At 29.2% G+C, this 19,811-nt stretch overlaps 1 protein-coding gene and 1 pseudogene across 1 annotated transcript; one reads left to right on the top strand and one right to left on the bottom strand.

The window, feature by feature from the left end:
• Positions 1 to 627: 627 nt before the first annotated feature.
• LOC124923903 (G-type lectin S-receptor-like serine/threonine-protein kinase At1g11410) lies at positions 628 to 3,833 on the bottom strand. The gene is made up of 7 exons (XM_047463898.1): positions 2,501 to 3,833; positions 2,275 to 2,421; positions 2,018 to 2,208; positions 1,719 to 1,929; positions 1,398 to 1,635; positions 1,167 to 1,314; positions 628 to 1,078 (listed from the first exon to the last, which is right to left on the bottom strand). The coding sequence occupies exons 1-7, from the start codon at positions 3,789 to 3,791 to the stop codon at positions 776 to 778; spliced, it is 2,529 nt and encodes an 842-aa protein (XP_047319854.1). The 5' UTR covers positions 3,792 to 3,833; the 3' UTR covers positions 628 to 775.
• An 8,796-nt stretch (positions 3,834 to 12,629) lies between these two features.
• On the top strand, positions 12,630 to 16,156 carry LOC124925379 (annotated as a pseudogene).
• Positions 16,157 to 19,811: the final 3,655 nt, after the last annotated feature.

The raw sequence follows: 19,811 nt of genomic DNA, 5'->3' as shown, positions 1-19,811 counted from the left end.
TTGAAAAAATTGTGGGAGTCTAAAGTTCATACTAAAATATCATTTTTCGGATAGAATGCAATCTATAATGATATTTTAACTTTTGATAGATGAATGGTAAATGTCTGAGTGAGTACATATCGTTTGTGCTTAAAAATATGTATAGACATTCTTTCATCTTTATCGTTAATATTTAAAAAAATTTAGAGCATGACTTGTATATTGCAGGTTTACAAATTACAATGAATGATTTTAAGTAAAATATATTTGTTCGTAGGTTGGACTTGGAGAGTTTCTCTCAATTCGTTATATCGCCTGGTTGCTACTGATTGTCCTCCTCTTGCAATTAGTGTGAAATTGTGAATCCACCATTAACCAATATATCAAGTGAGATCTCTTTGATGCCATTAAACGTTTTGATTTCCCTTTCCAATTCATTTTATTTTACTTTTTTCCATTTGATTTGATATTGGATCTTCTGAAATGTACACCATGTGTTCTTATGCCTTGTTAACACCATCCTATAACTAACTTATTGCAGGTTATTACAGTCAGTACAATGTTTCTATTAATTTCATTACTTCATGTTTTAAAGCTTTTAGAAAATCAAAAGTGATACTTATAAATGTTGGACAATAAATTTTCGCACATATGAAAAGAAAATCTATAAATTATCATGTACAAAGAATGAATTAAATTGTCATACTCAGGTTGGATAACCAGAGGAGCCACTCCAACTATCTTTAGACAAATTCTAGACATGCCATAAAAGTATATGTAATACCTTCCCATTATTTCAGCGAGCCTCGACTTGGGTGATGGTGAGGCCATTGTTAGATTTGGCTTTGACATCGCTTGTCGACGAATCATTCGTGTCATGCCCATTGAAGATGAAAGCTGGCTGCTTGGGAAAAGGCAGAGCAATTTCATTACATAACATGAAAGCAACATCAGACATGGTTGGTCTGTCCATAACAAGTTCTTGTACACATAGTAGCCCTATGTGAACACATCTAAGAACTTCTTCCTCTGGCCATGAATCACCCATGGACCTGTCCATTATCTCTAAAGCCTTGTCTTCTTTCCATAAGTTCCATGTCTGAAATATACAAATTAAAGAAAAAAAACTATGATACTATAATGGATGAGTTGGGATAATTGTGAACTTATTTGAGGAGTTCACTTACATGTCCAATCAAATTAATCGTGTCGTCTCGATAATAACTACTATTTTTCTTTCCAGTGACAACCTCGATCAAAATGACACCGAAACTGAAGACATCGGATCTTGTCGAGTATAACCCTCCCATGGCATATTCAGGAGACATATATCCACTGCAATAAAATACATTGTAGTAAATACCCAATTTTGGGTTTGTAGAACACTACTACATTAAGATAAAGCCAAAAACACTTACTATGTTCCAACTACCCTCTTTGTATTAGCTTCCATTTGATCACCTTTAAAAATCTTAGCCATTCCAAAATCTGAAATTTTAGGACTTAATTCATCGTCTAACAAAATATTGCTAGCTTTCAAGTCTCTATGAATTATTCTTAAACGAGAGTCTTGATGAAGGTATATCACTCCCCTTGCAATTCCCAAAATAATGTTAAATCGTTTCTCCCAACTGAGTTGGGACCGCTTCTCTTCGTCTGCATCAAAATTTTAGAAATCAAGATTCCTATCTCCTTTTCTTTTTCCAGTTATATTAACAAAGAGCAAAGAGATTTCATACCAAAGATGAAAGAATCCAAGCTCCTATTTGGTAAGTATTCATATATCAACATCTTCTCGTGATGTTCAACACAAGATCCTAATAGCCTCACCAAATTCCTATGTTGGAGTTTGGCAATTAAACAAACTTCATTCTTAAATTCTTCTGTTCCTTGTCCTGAATTCTTTGCCAATCTTTTAACCGCAATCTCTACTCCATTCCTTAACCGCCCCTACATTTAAGCGACAAGATTGGTTAGCTAGACATTAGTAATAAATATAGTATACATACTTCATTAGTCAATCAATTAATAAAGAGACCTTATAAACCATGCCAAAGCCACCTTCTCCGAGTTTGTTGGAAATGGAAAAATTATCAGTGGAAGCAACAATTGTACTAAGGTCAAAAAAGGGAAAATCATCTATGTGTGTTTCTCTCGTAGAATTTTCTTGCGACGACGACGAACCATTAGCAGTAGTAAACAACATATGTCTATTGTTTCTCTTTCGATCTGTATTGTCAATAATTAGCCTCATGGAATTGATAATAAATTAGGGTTTTATGTACTTTAGTTTACCTTTTCTCCTCTTTTGAGTTATGAACCAGAAAACTATAAGTGCACCAATTATGGCTAATGGAATAATGGTAGAAGCCACAATTATGTATGTCACTCTTTTCGGTTGTGCGGAACGCCGTGGGCGTTGTTGTGACTCCAAATATTCAGCTGAAAATGGATATAAAAGTCTAAAAGATCATAAAATCAAACCATATTCAGGAATTCAACATTTTATTATGATCAATACCTAGTTCGACATTGTCAACACGCACGAACAGGGTATGGCCGCCGGTGGGAAAGACTCTAGTGTCGAGTAATTCTCCGATCCAGGTAATGCAGCCAACTTCACCTCCGGTTGAACTTGCATAAGCTGTGCAATTACAATTTTTCAGGCAATTCTCTTTGCATGCTTCAAGACCCATGCTCATATTCACGCGTGCTACTCTCATATCGGGTAACTTAGCATTCTCTACCGGCACAAACCCATCTCCTTCCCTACAAATCATTCGTCCTTGCTTTCTCACACACCCACCCGAACCATCCTTTATCGTGAACCAATCAATCGTCGATTTCGGCTCAAATCCTGGTAGGCAAGTGCACTCGAAACTCCTAGTGGGCTGAGGGTCGCAATTACCATACGCCCCGCAATGATTGTAATTGTTGCATTCCTCCTTTTGATACGACCATGACTCGTACCATTGACGACTACCCTCCTGCCACGCTAGTCTTTGAAGGTTTCCGGTCTCATTCGCCACCAGCCTCGGGATGATGGAAGCGCTGCTATTGCTATAGGCAAGAGTGGCCTCATCTCGATCATTCGTGTACACTACACTAAATATGAAGTCATTGATCAACACCTCGGGTATTCCCGACCAACCGTTTCCTATCCACGGCCCGGTTCTCCACAGCCGTCTCGTCGGACCCTGTTCGTAGACCAATTCAGGCATCTCAGTTAGATCCATTCTGTAAGTGTACTCCCCTGTTCCGGGATCGTCTGGAGACTTCCAAGATGTAATGACCGTGTACCGATTGGCCCTTCGGTCCAGCCCGAGTTTCATGGATGGAATAATAGTATTGGTCGGATGATCGATGCTCTGCCATACCACGGCATTATCGCGAAGTAATCTCAAGTTCCCGGAATCCGAAAGTTGAGCGGAAACCAGATTTGGGGAGGTTGTGAAGTTAGTAGTGGACCAAACCGGGGGGGTTGACAAGTTTGAAGCTGTGATGACAAGGTTTCCTGTTTGGTCGAGAGAGAGAACACCGGAGGAATCGCGAACAGGGTTGTCTCTGTTGGCAACCCATACGATGGTTTCGGTGGAAAAGTTGTACCAAATTCCGATATAGCGGTTAGTGGATTTTCCGGGGCTGAAGAATCCAAGAACAAAGGTCCCAGCGGTGGAGACGAGGTGATTGCGGTCGTCGTCCTTTAGAGGGTTGTCGAAGGTTATAGTGTCAATAGAGTTGCAGCAGCAGAAGAAGAAGAAGAAGAATAGTAGAAAGAAAACCGTGAAAATGGTGAAGATCCTCCTCATCATGATTGATGATGATCATGAATTAAGTCATTCTAATAGCTAGAAAGAGAAAAACCTGAAATGATCTTGATATGATTAAAAGTGTTGAACTTCTCTCTTTAAGCAAAGAAATGTTATTAAGTATGGTAGTGTGGAGAATTAGGGCCGTCTTAAAAGAAGAAGAATCTCTCATGGAATGGAAAGTCAGAGTTTTGAAAATGTGGTGCACTTTGAAAAGTATATGTCTTTGAATTGAATAAACCTCTCAATGCAAAAGTCGTATTTTTTTTTTGAAACTGCGAGTATTTACGTTTAGTGTAATTAAGAGATTAGTTAATTATGACGTAAACATGACTTGTACTTTTTTTTCTCCTATAATTTAGGGATAATTAATATTTTCCTCTTTCATTTGAAGAAGGGATTATTATTTCTTACATGAAATGATGGATATGGTAAGTTGAAAATGGCAATTGAATATAGTCAAAGCTGTTGATTAAGATATTTTTATTAAATAGTCTTAAGAAATAATAATTTGTATATAACTTTTGAGTCCTAAAGAAAGACGCGCTTAATTAAATATTAGTAAATCGAAAGTTGTTGAATCCAAATTAAGACAATAACAACTACAAAACCCTAAATGCTCTATTCTGCACGTGTCCAACCAATCCAGTTCCCAAATTAAGACATTATGTGAATGGGAAAAAATACAAAAGATATTTTAAAAACATTATTTAAAACAAAAACGAAATACTAGTCACCACAGGCAGCAGCCACGTGACTCTGTGATTTGACGGTGTTAAATTATCATGGTGGTGGTCCAGGGAGCATTTTCAAACTTTTTTATATCATCAAACTAGGAATCTCATCAAACTTAACGGAAAATTATCAATTATCCCATCATTTCTGTCATGTTTTTTTAACATTAATATTCCTTTTTATTTCGGTTTCTTAATTTATTTATATGTTATTATTTACCTAATTTTTATGATGCACTAAATTAAGTTAGGACTTGTAATTTTGTAATCTTAACATTAAACTAAGTTAGGACTTGTAATCTTGAATTATCTATATGTTATTATTTATCTATATTTTATGATGCACTAAATTAAGTTAAGATTTGTATTAATGTAATACCTTTATAAATTTAATATCTTAAAAATAGTGGTGAGGAAAAATATGAAAAGGAAGAAAATGTTGATATTGGTAGCAAAAAAAGTTTTAGAAAATAAAATGTCTAAAGATTTTGAAAGGGATACAAGAGACTTAGAAGAAAAGGTTGAATTGGTTCTTTTTTGTTTTTGGTATGTATTATTTGTCAAACTTATTTATGGTTTATTTTTTTTTATGGATAATGATTATTATTTATGATTTATATTTTTGCTAATTTTATGGATAATGGTTTTTCTTTATAATTTATGTTTTTATTTATTTAAAAATTCAAAATTATATATTGAATTTTTTATATATTTTTTAAAAATTTCTAATTTCAGTTAAAAAAATATGAACCTTAGCTTAAATTTAAAAAATAAATAAATTGAATTGTATAAAAAAAACTCTAATTTGAATTATAAACCATAAATTAAACTCTTATTTTTTTTGACAAATAGATAAAGAGTTATATATCAAAAATTAAATTATAAAAATACTAAATAAAAATATATATTTTAAATTATATACTTTTTTTATAAATAGATAAGAGTAATATATAGTATGTTATATATATATATATATATTACTTAACATCTAAATTAACCATATAATGATGTTTAATTTTTAAAGTGTACGGATTGTCGGGTCGAGAGCTGTGGTTAATTTAGATATTTATGTGAGAGTAAATGGATATTTGGGTCGGATAGTGGGTTGACACGCCCATAAACTTAAAACGGTTAAAAATAAAATTAAAAATACTATTTGTATATTTCGAATTTGCAACCTAACAAAACAAGTACAACCTTTAACCAAATGTGATTGAGATGTGGTTTGCCGAGAGATAATAGACCGATATCATTTGAAAGTGGTTAAAGAAATATGAATCAAATATTTGATTGACCAAAGTGTGAGGTCATGGTGCTAATTATTAAAAAAAATATGAATCAAATATTTGATTGACCAAAGTGAAAGTGTAAAGTCACGAGACGAGAGATTCATTTGGAAAAAATTTGTGATGAAACATGTGAGAAAATAAGTTGTTTTATAGAAGTGAATAAAATATGAAATGAAAACGTTATATTTTTTATTTTAATAATTTTAAATATTAAATAAATATTATTATAATTTTTAAAATTTATTTTATTTTTATTTTATACGTGCAACAATTAATGGAATACAAATTAAGTATAATCATTCTCCTTATGCGCCACCTGGTTTTGTAAGAATATTTTCTTATACCGGAACGTTTTATAATAAAATATATTAAGAAATTATTATGAACCTTTTAAAAACTGTTACTATAGACAGGGTAGATTCAAAATTTTGACATTGTAATAAGTTATATAAATATATAGAGGAGTGACAGAAAGATGAAATTTGGTGAGGGAATGACATGCTATCACCTTCATTGCTTGGAAAATATAAAAGTGGGAGGAAAGAGAGAAAAGAGAGAAATTATTTGATTTTTTTACGAATTATGCCAAGTCATTCCCGCACCAAATTTTCTCACCTAATCATTTCTCTAAATATATATATATGAAAAATATTATAATGTTTAAATAAGTTAAGTTTTACCAGATTTTACAATATAAAACTTATCATACTAGAATCAACATTTATAACTTTAGCTAAATTTAGGGATAAACTATGTTTACGGTGTATTTAAAATTTATTTATTTTTAAATGAAATTGAAAAAATAAAGAAAAAAAAATACACAAGAGGATGTGATTTATAAAAATTATCATAATAACCCATCAAAAAATATTATTATTATCATTTTTAAAATGTTGAAACGGTGATAGCATGATGTGAATTATTTTAAACAAATATTTATTTATTGTAAAATATTATTTGAAAATAAAATAAATACAATATGAGAGATAAAAATACCTTTAAATTATAAAAACACTCAAATAATTGTATCAATCAAATCCTAAAAAATAACTCATTTAAATAATCATAATTAAACAAAATTTAACAAAGACATATCAATAATAATAATAATGTAATATCCTAGAGCTTGTTTGATAATAGTTGTTTTTTGAATTTTTTACCTAAATTTAATATTTTCTCATATTTTATTTCATATATTTTATTATTTCTTTGTTCATAAAATAATAAACTACATCTTATTTAATATATATTCCCTCCTATAATATTTAAAGGGTAGAATAATAAATTTATTTAAAAAAAATATATTTTTATAATTAATTATATAATTATTTTATCAAACCCAACTAAAAATAAATAAATAAATCAAACAAGCCCTCCCTTTCTATCCCATCTCACAAATCTCGATTATTTCTCACTCCGTCAAACTTTAATTATTATATGCACGAATTAATTATTTGTTAGAATCTGGGTTGGGCTTAAACCCACCTCAGCCCATAAGTCAATCCGTCCCTTACTGTAGATATGTTATTATCAATTGCTTTAGAAGCAGTTGATATTGAGTTATTATTATTTTTTTATCTTACCAAATTATTTTAATTAATGCTTTATGAATTAATTGAATATATATATTCCAATTAATTTTAAAATATGATAAATGTAATGCATATACATTTATTAATTAGTTATCAATATGTATAATTTGAAGTTCAATAATTTACTTAAATATACAATCTTATAATCTTAATTGTAAATATTGTTATTATTTGTAGAAGAAAATTATTAGAAATGATAGGAATGGAAAAATATTAAAAAAAATGTTACGAAATATAATAGGAAGTATGAATTGAGTGTATTGAAAATTTAATAAGAGAAAAAAAATTCACTATATTTTTTTGGTCATATCATTTATCAGAAATTATACAGTTAATATTTATCTCTCCCTCCTAAACACAATCCGCTGGATGACCTTATCCGCAAAGTCCAGCCGCTGCCGGACCTAGACCTAGACATTAATTATATAACATTATCTATGTAGGAGTAGATAACATTTTCAAATAATATATATCACATTTTGATGCACTGTTCTAAGCATTTTTATTATAGGAGTATATATACAAAGAAATTTAAGCAAGAGATTCCTCGGTACGTAGGGATGATGATGATGATGCGTGTTGTAGAAATAGAAAACCAAATTGGTTTCTCATTCTATTATATATATAACAATATTATTAATGTGATGAAATAAAAACTACTATTTTTAAATTTTAATTTTGTCTACATATTGTTGGTTAGCAATAAGAGCAACTAAATTAGCAACTGTAATTAATATCATGTTCTATTCGGTTACAGTGATACTATTCATTCTTTTAATAAAGATTTAATTTATAATAATGATGCGGAAAACACGAAAAAGCAGCTGAGTGGAGTTTATGAAGTTTTTTTTTTTTTTATCATATATTCATGTTTAGGTAATTAAATAATGATGTTGCATTTGTATAATTATTATTATCTAGTTACGCGACACTGGATCGATTTAGGTATTCATTATTATATTGTATTTTATTAGATTTTTTGTATTAATTGTTTAACTCTTGTATTTAATTAGATTGTTCTATATCCTAAACAATCTAAGTTTTTGTAAAGAGTACTACATTATTTATGTTACTTGAATTTTATTTGAACAATGATGTCATGATATAATTTGATAGATTATTTTATTTTGAATAGACACTCAATGCTGATGTTTTTGTGAATTTGGATTTTGTGTAGAATTGTTGCTGAATTAATAAAGAAATAGAAGATGAAGTACTTTTTATTATTGTATTATTAATTTTTTTTGAAAGTGTAGGATTTGTATGTATTGAAACTCAGTTGATTTTATTTAGATGATTATGATTGTTAATTTTGGAATAATGTTTAAAAAATATATTTTCATTTGAAGAAAATGAAATATATTTTAAAGTTATTTTTATTTTAAATAGTTGAAATAATGTTTTTTTTATTTATTTTAAATTTGGGATATGGCAACAGGTTGTGATTCAATCAGAACCGCTCAAATGAATGTTGTTATTAGAACCCTCTTTGACCACATTTGTTTTTGACCGATTATAAATGGTCTTGGAATTTTTTAATTACAAAATGGTCTTGGAAATATTGTTTAATAACACCTCACAAAAAGTATATACCAAGCAATGCATCCCCTAATAATATTGAACCATTTTGTATAATTGTATCTACTGTCTTTTGGTCCCACTGTTATCAACTAAGAAAATATTTCAAATATGTAATTTAGAATCTTGTAAATATATAACTCCATTTTGTTCGATTCATTTTAATTTTGTTCTAAATTTAAAATTTAATGTTTTCTTTTTTCTTTTGGCTTCTTTGACTTTAAACACTTTTATTAATGAAAAATAATAATAAAAAATCATATCCACGATTGTGTGGATATTCATGCATTGAGAGACCATACATTTCGTTGTCACCATATTTGTTTGATGGGTCATCTTTAAGTGGAGAAATCGAATTAAAATGGGATCAATATTAGCATATTAATATTAATGTGGCTCCACTTGAAATGAAAATGATGTGACTTTTGTTTTTATTTTATTTGAGTTTTTGATGTGGATTAATTCTATTATTATTATTATTTTAAATTTAATAAATTAATGCCATCCCATCTAAAGTTATACTAAAATAATTAATTAAAAATTACTTTATTCTAAAAATGAGAAAAATCACATTATACATTTAACTTTTAAAAAATAGACAAATTTTTTTTTTTATGATGAGTAGGATAGATTGAGAGGGACTGAGTGAAAAAGGAAAACAAACAAATTAAAGTGGCATGTTTTTTTTTTTTTTTTTTTATAATTCTTAAATCATATTTTTAAATTTTAAAAAGTTATTAAAAATTCAGCCTATAATCTATATATATATAATGATGCTTAATTTTTAAAGTGTCCAGATTGCCGGGTCGAGAGCTGTGGTTAATTTGGATACTTGGGTCGGATTGTGGGTTGACCCGCCTTTAAATTTAAAACGGTTAAAAATAAAATTAAAGATGATAGAGGTATGTTTTGAACTTGCAACCTAACAAAACAAGTACAACTCTTTAACCAACTAGGCTACAAAGACTTTATATTTTAAATTAATCACCAAATTTAATAAACGCGAGACGTTTTAATATTAATATAAGTTCAACTTTTTAACTAAAAAATATATATATATATATATATATATATATATATATATATATATATATATATATATAATGATGCTTAATTTTTAAAGTGTCCGGATTGCCGGGTCGAGAGCTGTGGTTAATTTGAATACTTGGGTCGGATTGTAAGTTGACCCGCCTTTAAATTAAAAAGGGTTAAAAATAAAATTAAAGATGCTAGAGGTATGTTTCGAACTTGCAACCTAACAAAACAAGTACAACTCTTTAACCAACTAGGCTACAAAGACTTTAAATTTTAAATTCATCACCAAATTTGATAAACGCGGGACGTTTTAATATTAATATAAGTCCAACTTTTTAACTAACTAATCTATATATATATATAATGATGCTTAATTTTTAAAGTGTCCGGATTGCCGGGTCGAGAGCTGTGGCTAATTTAGATATTTGGGTCGAATTGTGAGTTGACCCGCCTTTAAATTTAAAACGGTTAAAAATAAAATTAAAGAAGCTAGAGGTATGTTTCAAATTTGCAATCTAACAAAACAAGTACAACTCTTTAACCAACTAGGCTACAAAGACTTTATATTTTAAATTAATCACCAAATTTAATAAACGCGAGACGTTTTAATATTAATATAAGTTCAACTTTTTAACTAACTAATATATATATATATATATATATATATATATATATATATATAATGATGCTTAATTTTTAAAGTGTCCGGATTGCCGGGTCGAGAGCTGTGGTTAATTTGAATACTTGGGTCGGATTGTAAGTTGACCCGCCTTTAAATTAAAAAGGGTTAAAAATAAAATTAAAGATGCTAGAGGTATGTTTCGAACTTGCAACCTAACAAAACAAGTACAACTCTTTAACCAATTAGGCTACAAAGACTTTAAATTTTAAATTCATCACCAAATTTGATAAACGCGGGACGTTTTAATATTAATATAAGTCCAACTTTTTAACTAACTAATCTATATATATATATAATGATGCTTAATTTTTAAAGTGTCCGGATTGCCGGGTCGAGAGCTGTGGCTAATTTAGATATTTGGGTCGAATTGTGAGTTGACCCGCCTTTAAATTTAAAACGGTTAAAAATAAAATTAAAGAAGCTAGAGGTATGTTTCAAATTTGCAATCTAACAAAACAAGTACAACTCTTTAACCAACTAGGCTACAAAGACTTTATATTTTAAATTTAACACCAAATTTGATAAACGCGGGACGTTTTAATATTAATATAAGTTCAACTTTTCAACTAACTAATCTATATATATATAATGATGTTTACTTTTTAAAGTGTCCGAATTGCCGGGTCGAGAGCTGTGGTTAATTTGGATACTTGGGTGGATTGTGGGTTGACCCGCCTTTAAATTTAAAACGGTTATAAATAATATAAAAAAATGCTAGAGGTATGTTTCGAACTTGCAACCTAACAAAAACAAGTACAACATTTTACCAACTAGGCTACTAAGACTTTATATTTTAAATTCAACACCAAATTTGATGAACGCGAGACGTTTTAACATTAATATAAATTCATTTTTTTAACTAATATATATATATATATATATATATATATATATATAATGATGTTGAGGAAATGGATACTTGGGTCGGATTGTGGGTTGACCCACCCATAAACTTAAAACGATTAAAAATAAAATTAAAAATGTTATCTGTAATTTTTTTTCACGGTTTTTTATATTATTAATCGTGCAAATGCACGGGATAAATGCTAGTAATTATTTACTTATTTTAAATTAATAGTATTTTATAATTTATTTTATCATCATATATTTTAAGTCTATTTAAAAAAAATACATATTCTCAAAATTAACATTAACCAAGAATTTTAATTGATCAAAAGTCTATTTTTAAAACGCTTATCGAACCAATTTTAATTTAAGTGTGGTAATCTGCAATATAATCTTTATAATTTTTATTTTAAATTAATAAATTAAGTGATTTAATTGATAATAAAATTTGATAGTTTGAAATTGTTTAAAAAAATTAATCAATCACATCTTCAATGTAGAATAAAAAGATTGGAATTCGAAATCTTGAGTTCAAGTCAAAAAATCTGCTAAATGATTAAATGTGTTAGCGATAATTATTCGCATTCTAAAAAAAAATGTTTAAAAAAAATAAATAATTTTTTTTTAAGTATTGAACAACCCACACTATTTAAGTTGGTTGATATTTTAATTTTTTTTTTTATGAAATCAAAATTAGAATACTATTGTATATGATTTCTATTATAAAATATTGTTATTTAGTTAAAACAATTAAATTAATAATAGAATATAAAAAATACTTACGAACAATTTGGTATTAAAACCTTAAATATTATTATTAAATGAATCATGGATGGATGTGAAGTACGAACCATGTGATGTGAGAATATGGTTCGGCTGGCGGATAAGAGTGAGGTGGGCGCGCGGTCGGTGGCCGGTTAGGCTCGGCTGGCTGCATCTCGGTCCCACCGATCGTACAGCGATGGCCGAGCGACACGTGGATCAGATTGCCAACCCAACATGGTCAGAAATTCTATCTCCATTTTATCCCTCTCCAATCTCCATGTCTGCGTCGGTCTGAATCACAATAATGTTTTCTTCTTCAAAAAGCTTCTCTCTTTCTCTCTTTGTTTGTTTTTTTGTATTAATACTAACGAGGCTGAGTTGGTATTAGCAGGATCGAGAAGTACTTTACCCTTTTTGGTCCCGGAGGCCTTGTATGAACTCAACCGATCATTGGCCCAGGATTCAACCAATCTCCTTCTCTCCAGTTCTTCACCTAAACCTGCAGTGAAAAGAGTGATATTTTCTTATAATCCTCTACGAATTCTAGAATCAAATTCAGTATATTCCTTCTCTTTCCAGCTGGGTTCGTTTCTGTATATATTCTGTACGAGTATTCCCGTTCTTGGTCACAAATTTCTTTCCCGGAGGAATCTTTTTGAGTTTTGGTTGAACTGAACGGAGAAAGAGAGGTGTCTGTTCGACGATTCTGTGGACTTCAAGACTGGGGGGATATTCATATTCTATAGACTTTTTTTGACTACATGTATGAAAGTTTCTATCCCTTTACATATTCTTTTTCTCTTCCTATGTCATGGATTTTAGCGATCTAATTAGATATATGGCGTCTCCTTAAAAACATATAATTTGATTTAGATTTCAGGGTTTAATTCTCTGCATGTTATAGATCCATTGATGAAGATATTTGCAGGTTTGGTGAGTTGGTTTGACAGAAAATTGCCTTGTTTTGGATATTACTTTTCATAATTCTAGTTCAAGCTATTATGGGTATATAGTTTATACTCGAGTTTGGAAGTAAGTACTGATAAAACTAATAAACCAAGGAACCCCATTTGGAAACACTTTTATTTTATTTTATTTTAAGTTTGGAAACTAATCTTTTATTTATGTTTTCATTATTTGGATCAAGACACAATAAATAGATTTAAATTGTTTTCAAATAGGACAATATTTTATTGCAATGATTATGAGCATAGTCTTTGTCTTCTTCTATGAAGTATGAATGAATGGATGGTTTAGGAAATGTTTTGTTAAAAGGGTTTGATTGAATGTGGCATTTCAGGAGGAATTTTAGAGGCATTCAAAGTTACAAGTACTCGGGGATTTCTAATGGTGAATCCAAAGTGAGTGCGCCTAAGGTTAAGCGTAGAATTGGTAAATATGAGGTGGGAAGGACAATAGGCGAAGGAACATTTGCCAAAGTGAGATTTGCGAAGAATTCTGAGACAAACCAACCCGTTGCTTTAAAGATTCTTGACAAAGAGAAGGTCCTTAAAAACAAGATGGCCGAACAAATAAAGAGGGAAATAGCAACTTTGAAGTTGATAAAACACCCAAATGTTGTTCACTTATACGAGGTATAATCACTCATTGATGTTTATTTTTAGTGTTATTCCTACTGAAATGACTTTGTCTACTACTGACCACCATCAGGTAATGGGGAGCAAGACCAAGATCTATATAGTTTTGGAGTTTGTCACAGGAGGAGAGCTCTTTGATAAAATTGTAAGTGTCTATTGAATCTTGTGTCTTGCTTGCCTTGTCATTTTTAAAATGAAAAAGTGCTAACTTTTGGTTATTTCAGGCAAATGATGGACGAATGCGAGAAGATGAAGCGAGAAGGTATTTTCAGCAGCTCATTAATGCTGTTGATTATTGCCATAGTAGGGGGGTTTATCATAGAGACTTGAAGGTAAAAAAAGTATAAAATAAATAGTTCTGTTGATTTTTTATTAAGATTTCTCGAATTTGTTTGGTTTGGTTTGTGGCGCAGCCAGAAAATTTACTGTTGGATGCTTACGGAACCCTCAAGGTTTCTGATTTTGGTTTAAGTGCTCTTTCACAACAAGTCAGGGTAATGAAACTTTCGTAGTAATAATATGAGTATTTTCTATTTATAGAAAATGTGAAATTTGAAATGAATATTCAGGATGATGGCTTGCTTCATACTACTTGTGGAACTCCAAACTATGTTGCTCCTGAGGTATGTATAAAATGTTTGTATAATTTGGTCTTTTAGTTTCATTTGGAGTTGATCTAGATTCAACTCTTTTTTTTTTTTTATCAAACAGAATGTATTTGTTTTTAAAAAATTTGGAATCTGAATCCAGCCAATGCAACTATCACCTACACATTTCTTACAACTACTAATTTACTGAAACAACTCAGTTACAAAATGGGCTCAAAATATCATTACATTTTATTTTTGTATTGATGATTTTTCATGTTTTTATATTAGGTCCTTAATGATCGAGGGTATGATGGGACAACAGCAGACTTGTGGTCTTGTGGCGTTATACTCTTTGTGCTGCTTGCAGGGTACTTGCCTTTTGATGACCCTAATCTAATGAATCTGTATAAAAAAGTGAGCATTATATTATACTACATTACCAGCAAAGCCTTAAAACTTGTTGTCTAGATGTTCTTTATATTATTTTTATTTTTTTTAATCTAGATCTCAGTAGCTGAGTTCACCTTCCCTCCTTGGATCTCATTTGGTGCCATGAACTTAATCACTAAAATTCTGGATCCCAATCCTATGACCGTAAGCATTTATATCTTGATGTCTGTGTTACTAAGAACAGTGAATTAAGCAGATTTTGGTTCCATTTACATATCTCATTCATCTTATGGCAGCGTATCGCAATACCTGAAATCCTAGAAGATGAGTGGTTTAAGGTAGATTATAAGCCACCCGAATTTGATGAGAAAGAAGACACAAATCTGGATGACATAGAAGCTGTTTTCAGGGACTCGGAAGTTAGTTACTTCAAATATGTGGAGATTCATCATTTTAATAGCGCAATTATTTGGTTGAACAATTTGATATTTTAAAATCCTTAACAGGAACACCATGTGACGGAGAGGAAGGAAGAACAGCCTGCACCAATGAATGCATTTGAGTTGATATCTATGTCAAAAGGGCTCAACCTTGATAATTTGTTTGATGTTGAACAGGTTTGGAAAAACAATGAAACCGTTGCTGTATTCTGTTTGATAATTTTTATGTAGCGAGCTTATTATGTTTAATTCTTATTTCAGGGATTTAAGAGGGAAACTAGGTTCACGTCCAGGTGTACAGCTAATGAGATAATTAGCAAGATTGAAGAAGCAGCAAAGCCTCTTGGTTTTGATGTTCACAAGAAAAACTATAAGGTATGTAAAATTGTAAATTACAGATAACTGTCTTCCATCTAGTTTTATTTACAAGAATGTCATCTTCGATCTGCTGCAGATGAGACTTGAAAATGTGAAAGCTGGTAGAAAAGGAAATCTCAATGTAGCGACTGAGGTATGTTGGAAATTGAGTCTTAGTGGAAATCTAATAGTAAATTTGTTAAATTTAAACGTTATAAATTTTTGATGTATGAATCAGGTATTTCAAGTAGCACCCTCTTTGCATATGGTTGAGGTGAGAAAAGCAAAAGGAGACACTTTAGAGTTCCACAAGGTAATCTTTTTTTTCAGCCTTAAAATTTTGATTTTTGTTACCCACCTTGGGATTGCTCTTATTTTTCTTTTTCTTTTTCGACAGTTCTACAAGAACCTCTCGACCTGCCTGGAAGACGTGGTTTGGAAGAGGGAAGATGACGGTCATTAAGTGGAGTAACGAGTTATCGATTCTCTCCCCCCCCTCCCCCCCGCCCTACTTGGACGGTTAAATGACCATTTGCTTTGGCTTTCTTTTGGGTTACCTTATCTTGGAAAGTTTCCTCTAATTATGTCTATACTACATATAGTAGTAGTTTCTTGATGATTGTGTGATTAGAGACCATAGAGATGCCCCATGGATGGTCATTTAAAAGATGTGAATGTGATCAAGGAAATACTGTTTTTCTTTTCTTTACTTTCTGGGTATGTGGAACTTGTGGCCCCAAAAAGATTCATTTTTCATTAAAGGTTGTTTGTTCCTTTTCCAAATGGGAGGTGTAATTACCTATCATAATAGTGTGCAGAATATGGAATGAAATAAACACTGCAATATTGTTCTCAATTAAAATGATTGGATGTGTCAACAATTGGGTATAGATTCTGTGAAGGCACAATTACATTATGAACTTCATTAATAAGGTGCAAAATTAGCCATCCATTAGTTCTTATAATGTAGATTATGGATCCGCTGATCCAAATTCCGTTCATTGATAGTTATTTCTTTATGGTGGCAGAATAATGAAAGCAAAGGATCTGGGGCAGAGCAGGCTTCTGCTATAATGAGGCCCTTAACTTTTTTCAACAGTTTATTCTGCCTTGTTATTGTTCTAGTTTATCCAGTCTCAATTTCTTAGATATTTTGACGATATTCCAATTAATTAATTAATCAATCACAGTAGATCCCAAAAGTTTTTTAGATGAAATGACACTTACTTGTTCCTTGGAAGATGAATGTAAGAGTGTCGCGCCCGCCCAACATGAATCCTCACAACCCTTGTATAATAATCAGTATCACGACACTTGAACATGTTTTTGACATTCATACGTATACATGGTAATCAATGTTCACGTCAAGTTAAGTTGAAGGAGAAGAGAAATTACCATACAAGTACTTCTAGAATGTTTACCATACCATATTTAGAAGTTAGAACTGAAGAGACAAACCATCACTGGAGGAACATAGTTTCAACTTTTTCCAAGTTATCTTATTAATCCCTTAACTTGTAAAACCATAAATTTTAGTCCTGAAATCTGTATAAATAATTAAAATATATCTCAGGCCATTTTTTCAAGAATCAATCAAAGCCCATTTAACGTCTCGTGTTAATTAGTTCATTCTTTATTATCATTTTATAAGTATCTTTTCCAAATGATGACAATTTCTTTGATATATATAGGTATAGGAATATTTATATTGCATGTTGGACTTTATCTGAAATTTTAGTGGCCCCTAATCAGTAATCACTAACCCACCAGGGGCTTGTAAATTTGATGTTAATTATTTGGGAGATTTTATTGGGTTTTTGAAAATAAAATTATTCAATAAAAAAAAAAATAGTAGGTTATTTTGAGTTTTAATTAATTGGTTGACTTACTGGGATATTGTTTTTTTTTTTTAAAATAAAAGTATTCAATAAAACATAGTAGTGTTTTAACTAGGAGATTACTTATAAAGTTTTATTCAAACAACAATTCCTAAAACTCTTCTGTATATGTCCTAATTTCAAAATTAATAATAATTTCATTAATTGCTTAGTAGTTAATTTGATAATTTTTGTATATCATATTTTGGATTCAATTCTTCCATATTATATATTTTTTTTCAATCATTCCAAAAGTTTCAATATTTTTTTTTAAGTCATCCTAACTCTAATTTATGGAATTATGTAGAGATATGAAAGTGAATGATAATAAAAAATATATATATATATATATTTCTTTCCTCTCTCTCAATAATTACGAATAAAAATAAATAAATAAAAAGTTGAAACTTGTAATAAGATTACCGAAATTCTTTGCTTAGGTGTGTACATGAATATATTCCCTGTGGTTGAGAAAAAGAAAAGATTCTATTCTATTTTATCTTATTTTATTTTGGAAGGTTGAAAAGACAGATGAATTTTAGCAAGTGTTACATCTGGCCTAGCTAGTTTTAATTTTAATCGGAGCTAATAAGGCATATTATTGAGTTTCACCCAAACTAACCTTATTTGACGTTCACTTTCCCAAACTAACCTAGTTGGTTCATTTATTCCTAAACTAACTTAGTTTACTATTAAACTCATCCTATTTTTTTTTTTTTTTTTATTTATTTATTTTTTACATTTCAAATTTATTATATATATATATATAAATTATTATTTATAGAAACTAAATTATATATATATATTTAAATTATTATTTATAGAAACTAAATTATTTATATTTTAATATATATTTTAAATTATTATTTTTATAAATTTGATTATTTATATTTTGATATATAATTAAATTTTTTTTTATAAATTTAATTATTTATATTTTAATATATATATATATATATTTACATTTCAAATTTATTATATATATATATATTTATATATATTTATATATATATATATATACGTGACAGTATGATTTTCATCCCCATAAATTTATTTTTTTTATTATTCAAATTATTATTTATATTTATTGGGTTGTCTTTTGTTAAAATAATTTTGACAATTTTTCATTCAAATTATTATTTATATTTATTAGGTTTTCTTTTATTAAAATAATTTTATTTTGACAACTTTTCATTGTGATATAATTTCACAATAAAAGTTTTATCAATTTTTAATGTGTTGTCTCCTAACGTAAAGGTTGTAAAAAAATATGTCTTAAGTTAATGAACCATTAAATATTTATATTAAAATATAAATAATTAAATTTATAAAAAAATAATTTTAATTATATATCAAAATATAAATAATTAAATTTATAAAAATATATATATTAAAATATAAATAATTTAGTTTATATAAATAATAATTTAAATATATATATATATATATAATAAATTTGAAATGTAAAAAAAAAAAAAAAAAAAAAAAGAGTTTGAATAGTAAACTAGGTTAGTTTGAGAATAAATGAACAAATTAGGTTAGTTTGGGAAAATGAATGCCAAAGGTTTGTTTGGAAACTGTTCGAGTTTCAGCTGTCTTGTTGGTTAAAAAAATGCCCTGTTTAGAAAACAAATGTTTTTTTTGGTAATAAATTTGCAGTTTTGGTTGGTCTCACTGTATATAAACCAATAAATTTATTAATTCATTTTATTCAGAATTAGCTAGTTCGTAATCTTAAGTTTAAGTGAATGTGTGATGTTTGTCAGTTCTGTGGTTTGACATGTTTCCGACCGGTTGGACCGTTTCCATTACATAGTCTATAGGTCCAACCCGGTTGGACTCTAATTAGTGAGACCTATAGACTATATGTTTTCTGCTGAATCTTATTGAAATTAATTTTACTAAATAAATAAACCGACAAAATAATTGAAAAGGAGAGGAATATATGCTGTAAAAAAAAGAAAAATCATGTTCGATTAGCATCAGATGCAAATGCCTAGTACCTATTAATACTTTATCTTAATAATAATAATAATTATTATGTGTCCAATTTAAAACACTATTTTATATTAGAGATAAAATGAAATGTAGAGACGTACAATATGTCATCATAAAATTCCTTTTTTTATAAACATATATAAAATCTCATATATATATATATATATATATATATATATATATATATATATATATATATATATATATATATATATATATATATATATATATATATATATATATATATATATA

The sequence above is a fragment of the Impatiens glandulifera genome, chromosome 2, assembly GCF_907164915.1.
Source record: "Impatiens glandulifera chromosome 2, dImpGla2.1, whole genome shotgun sequence".
NCBI classification, from domain to species: Eukaryota; Viridiplantae; Streptophyta; class Magnoliopsida; order Ericales; family Balsaminaceae; genus Impatiens; species Impatiens glandulifera.
Note: the sequence above shows the minus strand (reverse complement) of the source record. Positions and strands in the feature narration are given on the sequence as shown.